The sequence below is a fragment of the Equus caballus genome, chromosome 10 (genome assembly GCF_041296265.1).
Source record: "Equus caballus isolate H_3958 breed thoroughbred chromosome 10, TB-T2T, whole genome shotgun sequence".
Lineage (NCBI taxonomy): Eukaryota > Metazoa > Chordata > Mammalia > Perissodactyla > Equidae > Equus > Equus caballus.
This window is the reverse complement of record NC_091693.1, coordinates 77,222,722-77,244,583: the sequence shown is the minus strand read 5'-3', so window position 1 is coordinate 77,244,583 and position 21,862 is coordinate 77,222,722. Positions and strand designations below refer to the sequence as shown.

At 39.4% G+C, this 21,862-nt stretch overlaps 1 protein-coding gene and 1 long non-coding RNA gene across 4 annotated transcripts in view; one reads left to right on the top strand and one right to left on the bottom strand.

Annotated features, from left to right (window-relative positions):
• HSF2 (heat shock transcription factor 2) overlaps positions 1-4,798 on the bottom strand; it is a 33,066-nt gene extending 28,268 nt beyond the window's left edge. The window contains exon 1 of one of the 2 annotated variants that reach the window (XM_023651001.2): positions 4,468-4,798. In XM_023651001.2, coding sequence (XP_023506769.1) covers positions 4,468-4,560 — 93 coding nt within the window. In that variant the 5' untranslated portion in view covers positions 4,561-4,798. The remainder of the gene's footprint in view (positions 1-4,467) is intronic. The other variant, XM_023651000.2, reaches the window with a different exon arrangement.
• Positions 4,799-4,847: 49 nt separating this feature from the next.
• Positions 4,848-21,862, top strand: part of LOC111775361 (uncharacterized) — a 64,561-nt gene continuing 47,546 nt past the window's right edge. Inside the window, exons 1-3 of one of the 2 annotated variants that reach the window (XR_011422167.1) lie at positions 4,848-6,757; positions 9,532-9,600; positions 21,345-21,452. This is a non-coding gene — a long non-coding RNA (uncharacterized lncRNA). The remainder of the gene's footprint in view (positions 6,758-9,531; positions 9,601-21,344; positions 21,453-21,862) is intronic. The other variant, XR_011422168.1, reaches the window with a different exon arrangement.

The window sequence follows — 21,862 nt, the reverse complement described above, 5'->3', positions numbered from 1 at the left end:
ATTCTATTAAACTTTCCCTGTTCAAAATACCATGTCACTTTTGTTTCCCAACTGGATCCTAACTGATACACTCTCTCTTTACTCTGCTTTATTTTCCTTATGGTACTTATCACTAACTAAAATTATATTATTTGTATTTGCTTATTTTTTAATTATCAACATCCTTCACTAAAACATAAACTCTATGAAGGCAGCCACTTTGTTCACTAGTGAATTAATTCTTAGTACCTAGAACATTGTCTGGTCCTAAGAGATTCACCACAAATATTTGTGAGTGACTGAATAACTGAATCCCTGGTCACAGTGGACCAAATTATATTTTTAGAATTTCAACTCTTGGATTATATCAAATAAGGAGATGATTGCCTCTTGCTTATATCTGCACTCTCTCTCACAGACACACACACATACAACCCTCATTCACTCATATCATTCTGTGTCTCTTCTTATCAGTCTCCACTCTAAAAACTAGTAAATAACCTCTGAGTGCAAAAATTCCACCTTACTGCCATTTAAACCTGTGAGGCTCAAGTAATACAACACAGAACTCTCCCCGAACATTTTACAAGGGAGAGAAAACCATTACTGAGTGGGGTGGGAGAGATGGGTAGCTTCTTTTTAGGCCTTACCCATAAATGTTGGCAAGCTTCCAAAGAGTAGTAACAGTTGTTACTGCTCAAATTGGTACCCTTGGTTAAAAATATCCAAAATATTCTTACTTAATAATCTAATACTTCAGCCTTATTGTTTTAAAACATTTTTCAAAATAGAAATCTGTAATACTTTTTTTAAACACTCTATAACTTCTTAATGTTCACCAACCACTCCTTCCGAGCCTCTAGCTCATTCTTTCTTATGTATATAAATAAAAAATACTTGTCAATGAATCTTCCAACTTTTCTGTAGGCCTACCTAAGGTGGATTTTACCCCTTATTTTGCCACGCTTGTGGCCTTTCTTGTTTCCACTTGAGAATACTATAATTATGCAATGATTGCTGAGAAGTTCAAAATGACACCATAATATTAGCAAGTCCAAGGGCCTACTGCTCAAATTCATCCAAAACAGCTAGCAAACACTGAACAAATTCTTTTTTTGCCCCCTTTCCCTCCTATTTTCTGATTTGTCTCTGCTGATTGAAGAGGGAGAGGGAAGTCGAGAATGGCAAAAGGCAAAAAAGATGGAACAAATGAGTATGAGGTCTTCAGTGGAAATCACTTCTTGGTCTTCTCAAGCAATCTGAAGAACTCAGACAAAGGTAATAACACTGGCAAAACGATGACTTTCTAGTTCTTTCCTTCTTTTATACTGCTTCACTTCAACATACGCTGAGTATCAAATTTCAGCAACAGTAAAGGCTGTTCCTCACTATGAACGGTAAGAACTTCCATTCAACTTCCACAACCTCTTGTCCCTGAATATCAAGTTTCCCCAGTTGCTTCCAAGTTAAACCTGTGCCCTCTGTTTAGCACTCTGTTACATTTAAAACAGCTTTAGGTTGTCCGACAGTGCTGTCTTTGACCTTGATTCTTGCAATAGAATGCCTACCAAAGCCAAAATATCTATATAAAATTTTGAAGTTACAGGAAATGTAAAAACAAAAAAAGGAAGGAAAAAGAAACCTCCAAAGGGAGACTACGTGAAAAATATGAACAATACGTTTTAAAGACACTCTGGATCCAAAGACATTTCTATTATCTGAATCAGTAATACACTTAATTTGATTACTCAAAATATCATATTTCTATAATTAGATGAGAATGGGGATATTTCATTTTTCATTTTTGTCATATTACAAGTTTCAAGGAAAATTAAAGTTATATAAACTTCAGGAATATTGAGTCAGGCTTTTTCAAATGCAGTTGGTAAGAGATTTCTCCCCTTGCCTAACACTCAAGCTAAAGGAATAAATTATTTTCCACAAGTAAAAAAGAAAAAAACTGCATAAAAGATTGCCTGGTTTCCAAAACATCTGTTGCTTCTAAAAGGTCTTAATATTCACTCTGATTGTATAAATGCTAAATTACCTCAACAGAAGTTCAGCAAAACAAGTTTGAAGGAAACCAGAGACAATCATAAATAGCAACTTTTAAAAGATGAGAGTAACTTATTTTGGTTTTTCCATCTAACATCATTGTTTAATTAAAGTTTTATCTTTCACTGTTAACAATTTTGGAAAAATCTGTGGAAGAATGAGACAGCTTTCCTAAGCAACTAAAGCTGAACCCTAGACAACATTAATCCAGAATTGTTCACTGATTTGTGGAGGGCTAACATTTTGGCATAAAACTAAGTATCGTGCCAACTTGTATTAAGGGTAATGCTGTGGACAGAAGATTGATCTGGGAGGTCTAACATTTTGGCATAAAACAAAATATCGTGCCAACTTGTATTAAGGGTAATGCTGTGGACAGAAGATTGATCTGGGAGGTCAGAAATCTATGTTAGAGTCCCACCTGCAATAATGGCTGGCTTTGTAATTATGGGTAAGTAATCTAACCTGTAGAAGCCTCAAATCCTCACCCATATGAAAATGAAGCCAAGCTAGATGATCTTTAAGATTATTTTCAGGCATAATTCCATCTTCATCATTCCTACCACTTCCATTACATAGTCCAAGGATTTCACTGATTCATCAAACATTTATTAAGTATCTACCGGGTCCCTGACACAGACACTGTCCCTACCCTCACTGATTTTATATTTTATTTGTCCCATTATAATTAGAAAATGAGTTAAGACACAGGCTTAGACTTAATAATGGGATAAATAAGAAGGATTTTTAAGTGGTTGCTGTATTTGGCTTAGAAATCATAAAATGATGCATTTACGTATTAGTTTGAAACTCTCCACATTTGATACTACCCATAAAATAAGAATGTTATTAAAATATTTTGGCTAACGAGAATTTTTAGACCTGTCACTGACACAATACCCTTTAATTAACCAATTACCAATATATTTAGGTACCACTTGTAGGCAAGAAGGCCCATCCAAGCAAAAAGGTAAGATAAAGCCAGCTTGGGCTGGGGAGGAGACTCTCAATCCAATCTCTTAACACGAACACAAGGCTGAGTAACAGCGGCGTGTGCTGATCCATCCTTGTCAACTTATAATCCTTCTGACTGATGAAAAGCATGAGACATCTGTTTATTTTTAAGTGTACCCTGGTGGCTGGCTTCCTGATTTTCACCTTTCTTTGTACGACTGTACAGAACTCATCAAATGCTTAATACACACCATCCAGCTGATGATACTGACCTTCAAGAAAATTAAGTCCTAGAAGGGAACTAAAAAAATCAGCAAATGACAGATAAAACAGAATACGGTGTTACAGTCGTCAAAACTTTATGTACTCAATATGGTGCTCCCCGTCAGAAGGAAATAATAAAACCGAGACTTCCCATAACAGGCAAAGAACAGAAAAGAAAGGGAGAACGAGGGGAGATAACATTCAGTCAGCTCTGAACAGGTGCCAGGCACTGTGCAGGTAGTTTTGCCTTCCTCATCTCCAGACCGCTAAATAAGAAAACAGCCCAAACAGGCCACCATCTACGGTAAGAGAAACCCACTCTCCTTCACCAAATGATTCCCACAGCCTAAGAGGGTATTCCAACGCAAACGCGCCATTTATGTAACAACCATTCTGCTTAGGATTTTAGTGTTTGGAACTAGAAGGGGTCCTGGATCACCTGGGCAACCCATGCATCTCATGGACGATGAAACTCAGGGCACAGGAGGAGCCTGACTAAGGTCATCTCCGTTTAGTGGCAGAGTTGGGATCAAACCAATAATCACGGCATCCATAGCCCACTCTGCTGGCAACTGTTTAGCGAATCATCTCAGCTCCTCACTAAGTTACTGAACACCTGTCTCAGCACTTGGGTGAAAATCATCATAAAAATCCGTTTATACAAATGGCTCGGAATCTCTAAAGAAGAATGTCCCATTTCCTAGGGGAGATTTGCAAACCTATCGATCAGCGGCTTCGGACCGTGCGCCCACTCCCCCGACGCTCTCCTCACAAAGACCCCGGGGGCAGAGCGGCGCGTGTCCGTCTCCGCGAGCAGCCTCGGGGCGCCGGGGTCAAGATTTCCTCGGATGAAGCCCCGAGGGGAAGAGGCGGCCCGGGCCGCCCGTGCCCTCGGCCCCTCGGCGCCCGCGAGCTGGAGGATGAGTGTGCAGGAACGTGGCTCCGCGCCGCCGGGCCGGTTCCGAAGGCCGCCCGGGCCGGACCGTTACGGGGCCTCCCGGGCCGCGGGCCCCGCGCGGCCACCCCTCCCCCACCGCGGCCTGAGCCGGGCGCCGGCCGCCCCCCGCGGCTGCCCGCGCCCCCGAGCCCTGGACCCGCGCCGCGGGCCTCGCAGCCGGCGTCGCGCCGCAGGCCGCGGGAGACAAGCCCGCGGGAGAGCGCGAGGGAGGCGGCGGTTAGTCAGGGGCTTCGGAGGCCGCCGCGCCCGCGGCGTACCTGGCTCCAGGTGATGAACTCGTTGGTGTGGGCCTCCTCCACCAGCGTCCACAGCTTACTGAGGAAAGCCGGCACGTTCGAACTCTGCTTCATTGTTAGCGCGGCGCGGAGAGTCCAAATTCTACACCCGAACGCGGCGGCGGTAGCGGCGGCGGCGGCAGCTGCTCCCCGAGAACGCCCACCACGCAGGCGCAGCAGCTGCCGGGCCCCGCCCCCCAGCCCCGCCAGGCGCGCAGCGAGGCGGGGAGGCCGGGCGGCCGCACATGACGGACAAGTCGCCGCGCTCGGCCCGTGCGCGCTGGTCCCGCGCCGGTCCCGCTCTCGGCCAATCCCAGACGCGTATCGCGAGACAGAGAAAAGCGATTGGATGCTGCCGACGTGGAGGGGGTGGGAGCAGAAGGGGGCTCTGCCTTCTCATTCGCCTTTGATCTAGGCCCTCACTGTAGCGGACCTTGGGCTTAGGGGCCGTGTTTAGGTGTTTCACGTGGAAACCGCTTTGGGTTCCTGGGCTGTGGCTGGGAGGCTGCAGAGAGTCGTCAGGGGCCTTTGAGTCATAAGGTTGGCAGGCAAAGTGTGGTTTGCGCAGGTCAGGAGGAAGGAGTATAATAATTCACATGGGCGCGGGGGGAGCGGCTTTCGAGCATGATGTGCTAGGCCCCAAATTGAAACTGTCTTAAAAATACTCAACCTTGTCCTTAAATTTTCATTAGGAGAAAATGGTCCCTTTAAAATACGCTTATCAAAGAGAGGAATTAAATAAGAACTCACTCTTTACTAAGCAGTGCTACTGTGAACCAGAAACTGTAATAGGCACCTTACATGGTGTTTCTAATTCAACAACCATTGAACGCCCACTATATGCCCAGCATAAAAAGAAATACTCACTTATGCTATTTTAATCCGTTAAAATAATTGTTCCTGCATGTAGTTTACAGGTATATTCTTTTCTTTTAATGACCTAGAACATATTTTATTTTTTTTGGTGAGGAAAATTGACCCTGAGCTAACATCTGTTGCTTATCTTCCTCTTTTTTTTTTCCCCAAAGCCCTGTAATGCATAATTGTATATCCTAGTTGTAGGTTCTTCTGGTTGTTCTAGTTCTTCTGTGTGGGACACTGCCTCGGCATGGCTTGATGAGCAGTGCTAGGTCTGCGCCCAGGATATGAACCCATGAACCCTGGGCTACAAAAGTGGAGCGTGGGAACTTAACCACTGGGCCACAGCCCAGCCCCCTTCAGGTGTATTCTTGTTTGCCGGAGATAGTTTAGTATAGTGGAAAAAAGTATTGGACGAGGAGTCAGCATATCTGAGTTTAGACCCAGCTTCTAGGACACTTTTGTGGATATTAAATTACTCTGGTACTGTGTAATTTAGAGCAATCCCTTAATCTGTCGGTGCCAATCTTCCCCTTCTCCTCACTGGGAATAAGAATTTCTCTCTTTTCACCATGTAAGATAACATTGATAAAGTAAGGTGAAAATACTTTGAAAATGGAAACAATTGTACAAATTAAACGTGTATTTTTTGCATAAGTCAGCATATGAATATAAGAATTTACAAATGAGTCATAGATAATAACACTATAAATTTCAACATAAGATTTGTTTACTTCCTGAGTACATGCGAAGTAATACATTTAAAAATAAAATACATACAATTTCCAATGATTATATACTCATTGAATACTGACTTTGTGTTTAGCAATGTTCGGTTTGCTCAAGCAAAATCAGATGTATGGCAGGATAAATCTGATAAAGGAACTAATATTTGATGAGCATTTATATATGCCCAGCGCTTTGCTTATATCATCTCATCTAATTTTCACAACAACTCTATGAAGTACATCTTGTTACCCCATTTTTCCAGTGAAGATTCTGAGGCTCAAAAGTGAGTTAATTGACCTACATCACAGCTAGTAAATGAGAGAGGGTATTTACACCAAGGCTTTATTGAGCTTAAAAGCCTGAGCTCTTGGCATTGTATGATGATGGCACCCTCTTGATGCTGAAGATGCTTATAATCTAACTTAAGAAACAAGATGAACACAATGATCAGCAATCATTAATATTAAAAAAGCTGAATTAATGGCATAAAGCAAGTGCTAGAAAAGTTTAGAAAGACAGAGTTAAGTGAGTTAAGGCAGTAAGGGAAGACTTCGTGAAGGAAGGGGACCTTAAGTCGGGTCTTGAAGTACAAAAATGCATTTGGATAGCGGAAAGGGAGACAACACTGGGCGAAGATACAGAGGCTAACGAGCAGGGCTGTCTGTGGAGATGGACCACTCAGGAGGTAAGTGTCTGAGGGGGAAATGTGGCCTACTTTCTTAGCGTTGTATCATTTTCATCTGAAAAAATAAAAGTGGTTGAATACAAGCAGGAGCTTCTCTTTGGGCATTCGACCTGTACATTTGTAGGCCAGTGCTCATTTGGGCCCTCTGCTTGATTTAACGCTGTGCTGTCAATGTCTTGAAATTCTTAATTTTTGAACAAGGGACCCTGCCTTTCATTTTGCCCTGGGCTGCTCAAATTATGTAGCTGGTCTGCTTCCAATATATTGCATCTTATAGGCCAGTGGTTCTCAAACTTAGGCGTGCATCCAAATCGGAGAGCGGAGACTGTGAAAAAACAAATGAACAAGGATGACTTATCAGGTAGTATTTATAATACTCATGAGGCCAGCTAAGGAGCTAAGTTATTAACCAGTTAACCTGGTGATGGCACCAGGAATAGATGATGTGTCTAAAATCAAATGGCTGAGGTTGGAACTGAAACTGTGTCTTTTGTAGTCTGAAACATATGCTTTTTTCCTTTATACCAGTGTGTCTTAAACTTTAGCCTGATTCAGAATCAACTGGAAGACGTCTGAAAAAACGGATTGCTGCTTCTCCCCCAACTCCACTCAGTAGGTCTTAGGTTCAGGCTAAGTATTTGTTTTTCAAACAAGTTGCCAGGTGATGCAGATGCTGCTGGCCCTGGGACCACACTTTGAGAACCACTCTTATAAAGGAAAAATTAGTCAATAACGTGTGCAGAGTTGTTATTACTCATCCTTCACCCCTTAATAAAAATCCAGATGTCCCAGGAATAATTAAACTACTGTTTTCTTTTTCTGTGAACTTAATCCTTAATATTTATTGTAATTAATAAACTTTTTGAAAACTTTAAGTACCAAGCAGAGATGTTTTTGGGGAAGAGAAAATCATTATTGGCTCATTTGCACTTATTTATAAAACTGAGAAGGGAAGAAAACAAATCAAGCTAATTCACAATTATTTGCCACCTATGATATCCCACAAATATCAGAAGAAACAGATTTGAGCCAGTGTCAACAATTTTGAAATGTTCACAATATTAGAGGATAAAATGTCAGTTTCTTAAAATGAATTGCCCACTGTTGGCTCCAAATAAAAATAGCTGGAATATTTCCATGGCTCACTTGCAGCCTGGAGGGTAAGATTTAGAGGATTTAGAATAACATTAGAAAATATGAGCGACCCAGGCCTCTGCCTAGGAAATAGAAAACCATATTGTGGAGCACTTTGATGCTTCAAAGAGTCTGATTCATACTATACAAATTGTATCTAATCAATCGTGCAAAACTAGTGGGGAATCAGCAGTGCAACCAGAACTAGCTTTTAAAGATTATTTTCAAGGATAGGGTGACTGAAGCCAAAGGTGAACTGCATAGAGATTTCCATCTGCATTCCTATCTGGACCAAGTGTTGACTTCCCTACATTTTGAAATGACCTAGGGGGCCTTAGCCGAATTACTTGACACCTCCAAGTCCTAGATCCTTATATATAAAATGCGAGTGAAAATGCCTGTTATACTCACTTCGCGGAGTATTTGAAGATCAGATAAATTGCTTTTTCCTCTAGCCAATCCTCACGATCTTTACAGGTATCTTTCTAGAATACAGATCTGCAAAGGTCACTTCCTGACTGGAAACCATTCAATGGCTTCCCATAATTTTCAGAATAAACCTAAATCCTATAAGATGGCATAAAATTCCTACTGTGATCTAATTACACCTCCATTTCAGTCACTGTCTACCACTCTTCACAAAAACCTTACCCCTAGCCATACTCAATTGCTTGTAGTTACCTTACTGGGCATTCATACCTCTGCTGTTTCACAAGCTGTTGCCTCTGCATGGAGGGCCCTTCTTCTTCCCCATTATCTAGCAAGTTCCTCCTTAATCTTCAAGGTCAAGTACAATTCCATATAGAAGTCCCCTCTTTTGTGAAACCTTCCCTGGAGACCTTTATTACAGTACTTATTACATCATATTGTAATTATTTATTTACACGTGTTTTTTTCATACTAGACTATGAAACCCCTTCAACATAAAGACTATGTCCTAATTACATTCATGCTCATCCACAATGGCCATCATAGTACCTGGTACACATTAGACTCTTGATAAATATTTGTTAAATTAATCAATGAATACATGAACAGATGAGTGCTAACCATCCATTTAGTCTTCCATGACCTCCAAATTTGGATTAGTTGTTGCTCCCCTACGCTCCTATATGGAACTTGACCCTCATGGTATTTACCGTGCTGCTGTTGCTCATTTACTTCTCAGCAACCCATATTAGCCTGGCAGATTGTGCTTGCATTGTTCATTCTTGTATCCCTAGCAGCAAATGCAGTGCTAATAATAGAGGAACTACTCAATAAATATTTGTAGAATGAATTATTTTAGTTTTTGAAACCCTTTAGATAAAATGCACTCTAGCTAATAATAAGGAAACTCCTTACAATTTGTTAAGTCTCAGTTCATATAAATTTTTTAGTTTATAAGAGAAGAAAGTGAAGAGGAGGAGAGCTTAAGCATAGCTCAAATGAGAAGCATGTGATTAAGGGGCTATGAGTAGAGTGAATATTAGAAACCAGACAATAATGGAATGTCATAGAGTCCCAGGCTTGATGTTATTTGTCTTTGAAACAAATGACCTTTGGTGACAGTGGCAAAATGCTTAAAAGACCCTGTAGTAGGCTTTTGAATAAGTAGAGAGCTAGAAGAATGTGAAAGTTAATTTCTTAAAATTTTCTAGGTCAAAGAAGAACCTTCTTTTTTCTAAGGCTACAACTTGTGTGCAAAAGGCGCTGGCTGGAGGAGATTTGTAAGTAGGAAATGTGTTAGTACCACTTGTAATGGGCTTGGGCTGGGACTGCTCTACATGAAGCTTCCATTGTATGGCAAATTTGCTAGAATCCGACCAGTCACCCAACAAGGGTGGCTATCAAGTCTAGGTTTGTGCAGGACTTTCCCGTTTTAGAACTGAAAGATCCATGCCTCAGATACTACCTCAGCCCAAGGCAAATCAGGATGGTTGGTCACCCTAACTCCAGCCTCCTCCAGTTATTGATGTTGGACAGAAAGTAGGAACTCACCAAGATAAGCCAGGTGACTTGTATAGCAGCTAGTGCAGATGAGGGATCTAAAACTTTAATGCTGTTCTTAGCCTTTCTGTAAGCAGGGTGGAGGTACTCTTTCACAGGCACCCTAACAGCTGAGCTGATAATAGCAGGAATCTATGCACCGCACAAATCAATATCCTGGTGGAGGCCCAGGCCCATGCAGAGAGAAGTTGATAAGAAAGAAAACTCAAGTCCAGAAAGTTTAAAAGGACTGGAAACATTAGAAAAATATAGATTAGCAACATGGCCTGTGATATAAGCCTTCCATTATTTTCACTAGAATAGCATCAGGCTGGGGCCCTGGTTTCTGTTTCCCTGGAATTGGTCTTGCTCCAAGTGGAGGTGGTGGCCTATCAAGATAGAGGTGTTTGGACTTCATCTTTTTAGATAGTGGGATCATTTTATTCAAATCATTTGATGGTAGAGAGCTGAGCCCCCTCAAAGAATAAATGAGCTGGGTTATATGGCTTGAGTACAGAAATCTACCCATACCTTCAATACAAGATTAAACTGGAGGAATCGGCTTCAGTGAGGAGGCAGCCACTTCACAGATGTGTGCCATGATCTGAGAGGTGTGTAGGGAGAGGTGGCAATGCTTGGAACGCTCCTAATGTCTTTAAAGTTTGGCCAAGTACTACGAGCAGCTGCAGGGACCAGCTGGAAGGGGCGATGTCCTTTCTAGTCTGGGTCCTCACTGTGTGGTTCCTACAGCGGAGATAAATAGAGGCATTTTAGAATGGAATCAATGACTTCTGACCTTTCAGAGAAAAGTCTGACATTGTTTGAATCAAGGACTTGCAAGAACGTATTAAAAAGCTGCTAATTAATGGCACAACTGTTGATTTATAAAGCCCTTATACATATGGTGATTGTTACATTTGCTCTATTTTACTTTAAAATACTGCTATTTAAACAGTGGTACAGAGTGTGGTAGTTCATTGCAATTTACACCCCAGGGGCAGTTAGTTAACATTTGAAATACTCTAATTAGGAATGGTTAGTTAGCATTTGAAAGACTAGGAGTGGTTAGTTAGCATTTGAAAGACTAATCGAAAGCCTACTCTTTGAAGGCTCTATCTTAATTCTTTTTTTTAATCAACATCAGAAGTTTTATTAATTAGGATAATGGAAGTGAAAGTGATTTTTTCTTTGTGAAGTGAATGAAGTTTAGGATATGTGTATTGACTAGAAACAGTGTTTTGGCTTTCCCGACTCTTGACTAAACTGGGCATCGAGATATCTTGAGATAGTAGCCTATGCCCTTCTGTAGGTGCCCTAACCTCAGGATTCTCCTAAGTCCTGTCTTCAAAGCGCTTTCCAGGCCTGTGCAGGAGGTTTGGGTAGCCTGGGCCAAAAGTAAAAATGGAGGCCCACATATGTATTTTAGACGTTTAAAGATCACAAATCAAGTTAACAAACTGTTAAATAAAATATGTTCTATTTTCCTACCTTGACATATGCATCTTCATAATAACAACTGTGAAAGATATATATATAGCTATAGTTTTTATCAGACACTAAATTAGTAAAATATCCAAGAAGACCAAATTTAATTATCATTGCCTGGTGTTCTATTGACTGGGAGGTGGTGTTTTAGATGACTAATAAAATATATATATATATAATTCATAAGTCATTATATAGTTTATTCTACAAAATTGTTTTGTCTTGCATTTATTTCAGTAAAATCATTAGTTAGGTTGTTATCAAGATTTTCACTTAATCTGTGTTCTATTCATGGCAATGATCAAAGTATTAAAGATATAATTGTCTTCAAAGCACAGTTGTATTTAAAATCCAAATTTGAATGCATTTTATAAAATGTTACTTAAAATAAATGAAAAAATTAGTTATATTAATATATTTTAAATTATAAAACATTAAGAATTATGTAATAAAATTCAAAATTAAATATAAATTGTAATAAATACACTTCAAATTTTAAATGCTTCCATCTTTTGACTATGCTGAATAATGCTGCTATGAACATCGCTGTATATGAATAATTTTGTCCATTTTGCTATTCTCGCTTGACAATGCAGGATGGAAATTCTTTCAAGTCATCTGGCATAGCTATAATTTATTTCTTTTAGCGACTCTTTGGTATTTCGTAGTGTGTGTGCAACACAATATTTTCAGACATTCTATTACTTACTAGTGAGCATCCACTTTGTTTCAAGGCTTTTATTTATTTATTTATTTATTTATTTCATTCTGAAAGATACTGCAAAAAAATGCTTAAACATAAGTCCTCAAATGCTTTTCTCTCTCCAGATTAGTGAATTCGCATTGTCGTGTATAATTTGCATGGTAAATCTATACTTCCCATTATTGTACTGGTATATGAAAAGCGAGTCATGCTGATTAGAACGCCCCACATCTGAGCTGACAGAATGCTATTGTATATGTACCCAACCCCATGACGCTCCTAGCAACCAGAAGTGTCAACATCATCCTTCTATGGCACAGCAAATGTTTAAACTGGAAAGAGAAGAATCTAATATTTGGTGCTCAGAACAGTTTTGACTATTAGATATAAATGATTCTTTATTCTTTGGTATTTCCATAACATATTAATGCAGAGCCAGGAGACTGTAGATTTTATTACTTGTGACTTGCAGGCACTGGTGGCTGAGGATATATTCCATGTTGCTTCTGGACCTATTTAGTTCTGGTTTACTTTTCTCTGGATTAAACTTGTAATTGTCAGTAATTATCTCTTCCAGTCTTACTCAGCTGTGCGAAAAGAGGAAAGAAAAGGAACTAGTGTTTATGGAGATATTTATTGAAATTGAGACCCAGAGAGGTTTGATCACATTCTCATAGATTCACAACCAGGATGATGTATATTTAGCGTTTTGATTCAAAAATTTTTCACTTTAAAGCCAGTGTCTTTCCACCGCTTTGTTTAGGATTTACCCTCTGAGGACTTCAAAGGAATCTGAACCAAACCCGATACTCAAGTCTCTTATCCAGTGTGCCTGGAGTGAGGATGTGGTCCTGATCCACAGTGGCAGCCTTCCCTTTTGACTCTCTTTACTCCTCTGGACCCTGTAATTGGGATGCAGTCATGATTTTCTGGTTTGCATTCTAATTCCCATGCTAGGTCCAGAACCCTGCCTTGAATACCCACCCATTTAGCTGGACTTCTCCCTTAGTTCTTATCCAGGGTTGGCCACAGGCCAGGTAAGCCCTTTAGAGGGCAATTAACAAGACTATTATAATAAGTATAAGTTTTTTTTTTTTTTTTTGCTGAGGAAGATTAGCCCTGAGCTAACACCTGTTGCCAGTCTTCCTCCACTTTATGTGTGGGTTGCTGCCACAGCATGGCTAACAAGTGGGGTAGGTATGCTCCCGGGATCTGAACCTGAGAACCCAGGCTGCCAAAGCAGAGCATGCCAAACTCAACCACTATGCCATGGGGCCGGTGCCTGATGCTTTTTGAAAATATCAAAATCTGCGATAAACAACAACAAAAAAACTCAACCAAACAAACTAAAATATGCTTTGGTTCTCCTGCTTTGCCTAGTGCTTAGTTAGGGGATTGGGTATTCCAGGCTGAGTTTTGCTTCAATCAGATAGGTCACTGAGATCTTGATGCTAGGTGTTGTGGACTGGATTGTGTCCTCTTGAAATTTATCTGTTGAAATTCTAACTCCCGGGACCTCAGAATGTGACTGGAGATAGGGCCCTTAAAGAGGTAATTGATGAGGCCAGATGGATGGGCCCTAATCCAATATGACTGGTGTCCTTATAAGAAGAAGAGATTAGGACACAGACAACACACAGACCAAGGGATGAGTGTGTGAGGACATAGAGAGAGGGCAGCCCTCTGCAACCCAAAGAGAGAGGCCTTAGAAGAAACTAAAGCTGCTGACACATTGATCTTGGACCTCTAGCCTCCAGAACTGTGAGAACATAAATTTCTCTTGGTTAAGACACCAGACTGTGATGTTTTGTTATGGAGACTTAGCAAACTGACTCCCTAGGTGAGCATTGCAGTAGTCCCGCGATTCCTTGGCTTCCCTTTCTGGGTATGAGTACCAGCCCAGGCAGGGAAGAAGTTCACTGTACACAGCAAATGTTATGATCAGAGCTGCTGGCCATCCACTCCTGGCTGGCCTGTAGCCAGGATCCTTCTGCCCTGGTTCTACCTGTTCACTCTTCCTCCCTTGCACCCTGGCATTAGCCCTGCAGCTGAAACTACTAATGTCTTCTCTGCAGGAGGTCTGTGACCTTCCACTACACCAAAACTTCAGGTCATCCAAGAAGTTAAGCCACTCTGCATATTAAAGCAACTTTAATCAAAATATCTACTAACCTAGTTGATTTATAATGATGGTATAAACTAATAAACACATTTTTAATAGCTATTAATATTTTCATCTTAATAATCAAAAGTGAATGATGAGCTATTAAGGCCTTATTCTAAGCCTAGGAGAATTAAAGTTTACTCTGTGATTTTTGTCATTAACTAGAAAAGGTTTAATGAATACACAATACTTGATACATAACAAGAGAAAAAAATTGACCATTGATATTTTGGATATAGGCAAACCATTTTTTGCCTTTGCTAGCCTCCCGTTTTGAAATTATCCTTTAACAAGTCATTGTATGGCTTTAGACTATTTATATTTTATGCTACTTTTTGTTATTGATGGTGAGGAAGATTGTCCCTGAGCTAACATCTGTTACCAATATTCCTCCTTCCCCCCGCCAAAGCCCCAGTACATAGTTCCATATCCTAGTTGTAGGCCATTCTAGCTCTTCCCTGTGGGATGGGATCCCATTTGGGATGCCACCTCAGCAAGGCCTGATGAGCAGTGTGTAGGTCTACACCCAGGATCTGAACTTGTGAACACCGGGCCACCAAAGCAAAGTGCGCAGACTCAACCACTCGGCCATGGGGCCAGCCCCTAGGCTATTCATTTTTAACTCCAAATATACATCAAAACATGTTACTCCTATGCTCAAAATTCTGCATGAGCCAGCCCTGATGGCCTAGTGGTTAAAGTTCAGTGTGTTCTGCTTTGGCGGCCTGGGTTGCTTCCCCAAGTGTGGAACCACACCACTCACCTGTCAGTAGCCATGCTGTGGTGGTGGCTCACATAGAAAAACTAGAAGGACCTACAACTAGAATATACAACTATGGACTATGTACTGGGGCTTTGGGAGGAAAAAAAAAAGGAAGATTGGCAACAGATGTTAGCTCAGGGCAAATCTTTCCCAGAAAAAACAAACAAACAAACAAATTAATGCAGGATATGAAAAAAAAATACTCTGCAAAGTCTCCCCATCTCCCTCCAAGTAAAAGCCAATGAGCACTCATTTCCAAGCTCATCTTTTACTGCTCTCATCTTTCCAGACCTACTGGATTCCTTATTGTCCCTCAAACAAGTCAGGAACACTTTGCCTAAGGGCCTTTGAACTGACAGCTTCCTCTGCCCAGAATGCAGTTTCCCTGGATACTCTCAAAGCTCCCTCCCTCCTCTCTTCTAAGGCTTTGCCCAAATGCCCTCTTTTCTATGAGGCCCATCCTGACCAGACTATTTGTGATTCTCACCACTACCCCTCCATACATCTCTAATCCCTTTTTACTTTTTCAGCAAGGGCAAGGATTTTTGTTTTTTCACTGATGTATCTCAAGGTTCTAGGAGAGTGCTTGGCACATTACAGGTGCTCCATAAATATTTGTTGAAAAATAAATAAATGAGTGAATGAGAGGAACAGCTTTGTAGGTAACACTCTACCAGCTAAGTTAACACCCAGAGCTGGCTAAAGGACCTGGCAGGATCTATTTAGTGATGTATTAACTCTACTCCAAGTTAGCAAAGAAATGGCCCACTCTTGGGGTCAAGAAATAATTTAGGCTGATTCTTAAAAACATCGAATAAAAATCAAAGTACTTTATTGTTATTATGAACTTTGCTCCCTCTGTAAACACTTGTCCAAGATTTTCCATGCCACCTGTAAAAAAAAGCATTAGTTTCACCTTTGAAAAATTTCAATATTGATATGTTTTGGGACTTTACCATACATATGCAGAATCCCAACCTTTTAAATCAGTCAATTTTTGATATTTGATCGTTCCTGCTAGCTTTCCTTGGATGACTCTAGAAATACACATTTTTACTTTTTATTCTCACTTTGTTTGTATTTCCATAATTGTTCTGCCAATGTGACATACCCATTTGATCCAAAAATGAAAATTATCTCTCCGATTTCTCTTCCTTATGTCAGTGGGAGATGTTATGGAAGAAAGAGCACATACTTGGAGTTTGGTAGACACGGAGTTGAACCCTAGCTCTGCCATTACTTATGACAGTGTGACCTCTCTGAGCCTCACTCATTTTCAAAATCTCTTAAGGTTGTGAAAATTTAATTAAATAGTGAATTCACTGTAATTCATGTAATATGTATGTAATAGTAGTTGTATGATAAATGTTCCCTGATACTGTCGAATAACCCTGAAACAGTAAAATACTGTATTTATTTGAGCAGTTCTTCTCAGGTATTTCTGAGCTTATTTATACTTTTCGCTTTCCACTAATGAATGTGCAAGCTTACCTTTCATACCAAGCACTTATTTGCTTCTAAGATATGGAATGCATTGACTGGTTCAGCTACTGTTTCTTTGAGTGCCTATTAGATGTCTTCAATCATGTGGGTTCCACAGATGAATCAAACAAGTATACAATATTTTGTAGTACCTGCCAAAAGGAACTTATGCTCTAATGAAGACGCAAAATGAAAATACACAAAATATTTAGAGAATATTTAAATATTAACTGGGTAACACTGACTGGGTGTACAGTGAAATAAAAGATCAGAGTGAATTGGAGAGGTTAAAAAAAGCTTCATGGAAAGAGTACAGAGTATTTGAATTGGCCTCAACCCTTAATAGAACAAAATGCCAAGAATAAGAAACATCTTTACCACACTCGCTATGTTCCAGGAACAGTTATAAGTACTTTACATTTATTAACACAGTTAATTCTCACCAAACCCCTGTGAATTAAGTACTATTTTTATCCCATTTTACAAGAGAAGAAAGAGGCAAAGAAAGGATGAGGATTAGTTATTGTGATATTCCGTCTTCCCCACCGTGTCTACAGAAAGGCGGAAGAGGTTTACTGAAAGGCAGAGTCTGTTGTGAATACTGCAGAGGGACCATCCTTATTGTCTGACAAAGAATGTCCAAAATTCCCAGTAATTCTTCCACAAGCACCCTGTGCTTTAGCACGATTAAACCACCCCCCTTTCATCTCATGTTATTATTCATCTTCTCTCCATTTACACTCATTGATGTCTTCCCATCCCTCAAGATTCCTCACAGAGGCTGGCTCCTTACAAACAGTGTTCACGAATCACATATCCCCAGAGATAAATATTATATTTTTCCATCAGTACAGATATTATAGTGCCTTGATATTTATTTGCATCTATTTCTTATTGTATTATGAGCAACATTTTTATCTTCCTCATTCATTCCTTATTGCTACCCCCAACCCTGGTGCCTGGTACATGTCTTACATACTCTAGGCTTGCATTAAGCACTTATAAATAAGCAACTTAGTGAACGCAGCTCTTCCCACTTCACAGAAGTGGGAAAAAGGTAGCTTTTTCAATAAATGTGAAAAAAGAAAAAGAAAAAGAAAATTTTTGAAATGATGGCTAAGATTATAGAAGGGAAACATAGATAGAAGAAAAAACAGATGAATGAGGAAAAAAGGAAGAAATTATTAAAAATAAATTAAACAGCAATAAAAAACAGGATTTGAAATAAAATGTGATTGGAATAAGATAAAATAAAAGAAGGAACAAATAGCAGACATTTGGAGAAAAGGAGTTGTGGAAATGAAAAAAGTAAAGTACAAAGGAAAGAAAATAGAAGTGAGAAAAACACGATACAATAGGGAAGAGAGAGCGAATAGGAATTTAAAAATCCTCATTTGTGGGAAAAAGTCTGTGACTGGGCCACTTTAACAAGTCCTTCTGAATAGAGGTCGTGAGTGAGATGATTCGTTTTGGCTTAACTCTCCACCCCGAGGTAGAAAGGCTTCGTGTAAGGAGCCCAGACTCTGCACTGATTTATGATACTCATAACGGGAATCGTGGAGGTGCCGAGATGCAGTATTTGAAAACGGTGTTCCCAAAATATTTTGAAAATAATTGATGCTAAGATCTTTTCCTAATTCTATTTGCCCAAGAAGTAATATTTGGCAAGAATGGGCTCCAGTAAGGACAATTTGACATTTTCATACTACTTTTGAGAATGAAGGCTTTCCCAATCATTTCGATCAAGATGCTTTGCGCGTCCTCACGGTGCAGTTCTTCACACGCGAGCCTCACACAAGCTCGGGCACGGGTAGGCTGGAATGACACGCCAGCCCCGCTGACGTTCACCGGCTGGCCTGAGCCTCCAGCTCTCTCTGCTGTTCACACCGCGTTACTGCTACCTGCTCATGCATGCATTATTTTTTGGCCGCTGAGTTAGAAACAAATACAGCAGAAAAAGACTGCTTATAATAAAAATGCCTACTAAAGAAACCTGAATCTCATTTTAAGAAGCCTCCAGACTGTATTTAATATGATTCCATTTTCTCAGCGCTAGAATTTCTCATTCTTAGCAAAACTACATCACTGAATATACTTCAGAGAGCTGTATTCTCTAGGATCAGATTTTCTCCTCTTGGTCGATAGCAGTTTACTTTTAATTAATGATAAGACATATAGGCACAATAAGTGATTCTATTGGCAAGTATGGTTTAAAAAAGTATCTAGATGGTGTTAACAGCACATGATTTCTCTGAGTTGTTTCAGTGATTCATCAGGACAAGAGAATTTTGGAATGTTCTCGAAGTAGGGTTCATATTTATTTAAATATCTTTTAAACTTATTTTCTTAAATTTAAAAAGTGTAGTCATTTCTGAGATCTTGGGAAACTATTCCAGCATTATAATATATTTTTAATATTGAATAAATGACACATGCATGTATTACAATAACGACTATGTTATAGAGCTCGATCAATTTTAATTTCTGAAATATCTATTTCTGTGGTCATCAATCCACTGAGTGTTAAATACCCCCAACAAGGATAAGCAAGCACTATAAGACAGCCCACTAACATCCTAAAGCTTGAGTAGGGCAATGAGTACAGAGGGAGAGAAGACAGCAAAAGAAGAAAAGGGACCGAGGGATAATGAAAGAAAGTGAAGAAGAAAGGAACAGCCAATGTACATAGCAAACAGGAGTAGAGCACCCAAACGTTTTTGCCATAGAAGTATTAGAATTTGGCTTAGTTGCACTCCCATTAATCCTTTAATTAAATTTGATTTTATATAGATTTTTACTAATTTTATAGCAGAGCTTAAAATTTCATCATATAAATTTAAATTTGGCATCTCCAGGCTTTGGAATTGACCTTATTCAATGGTAAAGCATGATTTTACAAGTTATTTTAAACAAGTAACTTTATTTGTTATCAAAGCAACACATGTTTGTTAAGAGAAATAAAATAATAAGCAGGGTAAATCATGAAAATTAAGAGTCCTGTGGCTCCCTTCCCCATCGCCACCAGTATTACTCATCAAAAGGCATCAAATATATGTATTTATTTAGTTTGTGGTACTTGCAATGTGCCAGGCAGTATCATAAGAGATTTGCATATATTAACTCATTTAATCCTCACAATAAATGCCACGGAGTATGTACCATTATTATTCTCATTTTACAGATGAGGAAACAGGCATAGTGCGGTTAGGCTAGTTATCACACAGTCAGTAAATCTCTAAGATATCTCCAAAATGTGCTTCTATATCTATGCCTAGATTTGTCTGTTTTAGATATTCTTTATTGACTTCTTGCTATGATAGATGAGGATTTAGCTCATGTTTACCAAGCTTTCCAATATTCTTCTGCTTCTCAATGTATTTTTAACAGAAATTTTATCTTCTATGCTATAGCATTAGTTTAGTTGAGGTAGTATACAGTTTTTACTGCCTTGATCTCTTGTTTCTCCAGCTGTGGAGAGTATCCTTTGATTCCACTCTGTAAAATGTGGGCAGAAGTCCTGTTGTCCCTTCAGTTCCACTTTCCCCTTCACCTGTCACCTTCTGTCTCTGTACTTTTACTTCTATCGAAGTTCACACCACTTGCAGTCTACTCTATAACCACAATACTCTCATACTTTGTCTATTATTTGACTCTAAAATATGAAATTCAGTAGACCCTGGGAATGTTACTATGATCATGTAAATACCGTTCACTGAAGAGTCAAATAGTGCATTATATTTCTATTTCCTTTCTTCTACAGTTATTTCTTTCTTATAGAGTTTCTAAGTGGTTTCTATTTTTCCTTGCATCATTTGCCTCTATTGCATTTTAAGTTTTGTTCAAACTTCCTATTATATGATCTATGATATTGTGCACCTTTTTTCCACTAAGTTCTCCTGCTTGGAGCCCTCCATCCTCCTGGTCTACCCCATATGACTTACTGTTCTGGTGCCCAGTTGTCATCCTGGGACTCGCCTTCACTGCTCTTCTGAGTAGGATCCACTGTTTCCTGGCATTTCTCTCTTTCTTGGCTTATTCCTTCTTTGTGTTGGAGTATATCCTAAAGCAACTTCATCAGAAAGCACCACAGTAGCTAAACTTTCTGATTGCTTCCATGTCTGAAAAATCTTTCTTTTTTTCTACTCTCACATTTGTTGGATGGTTTTGCCATACACAGATTTCTGGCTGGAGAATAATTGTCTCAGAATTTTGACAAAATTCCTCCACTGTCTTCTATCATCTAGTACTAGTGATAATTCTGATGATAGTGTGTTTTGTTCCTTTTTTAAAAATTTGTTTTTGTTTCTACTCTGAAACATTTAAATATGTTCTCTTTATTTATTGTTTTGAGCTTTTACAATGATGTGGCTCAGTGTAAGTCTTTCTCTTATTCATTGAGGCAGACACACCATGAGCTCTTTCATTCTGTAGACTTTCACTGAAGTACTTCAGCTGTAGATTTCTTCTATTACTATTGTTTATTAGTATAATTACCTCCCTTCTATTATCTCTGATCTCTCTTTCTAATGTTAGACATCTTAGAGTAATCATCTATGTCTTGTTTTCTCTTGTAATTTCTATTTCTTGTCTTTTAGTTCTATTATTCTGAAAGATTTGTAGTATTCACATTTTTAATTTCATACATTTTGGACTCATTTTAATTTGACACATATTTTAATTTAACACACGTTTTATGATTTTTAATTTTTAATAGAATCCTGCTCTTGTTTTTTGTTTCTTTTATACATCCAATAGATATGGTATCTTTTCAATATCTCTGAAGATACAATAAGAACTATTTTTTTAAAGATCTCTTTGCTGATGAATTGCTTCTGCTTTTCCTGGAGTCATTTTTTTCTTGTTTTGATCTTTCTCATTCATCTTGCAGGTTTTTGATGGTTCTTACTCGTCCATTTATGTTTGAGAAAGAAGTAATAGAGAAGCTGAGTGAGTTTCTGTCAAAGGCAGTTACTGCACTGGCAAGCTTTGTTTTAAGGTGAGTGGGTGAAGAGCAGAACATTATAATTTGGGACTCGTAAATGTCAGAGTTCCAGCTCCCACACAAGCTGCCCTACTTCTTCCCAAGTGGTATATTAGATTTTTATAGAGAAGAATGGCTGCTTTTACTCCTTCCTTCCTTCCTTCTTTCTCTCTTCCTCTCTTTTGTTCTCTCTTTCTTTCTCCCAGGATTGGGATGAGGACAAATGCTAGGCAGTTGCACTGTCTGAGAAAGGTGCTGGGTGAGAGAGGTGAGTGTGGAGGGAGATGATACGTTTTCTTTGAAATCTTTCCATGACTCTCTCCGTTTTTAGCCCATGCCTCACTTCTACCCTTCACTGTAGCTGGCACTTCAAAGTTCTCAGTCCTCTGGATTCCACTAGGCCTTTCCACCACAGCCCTTTCTGT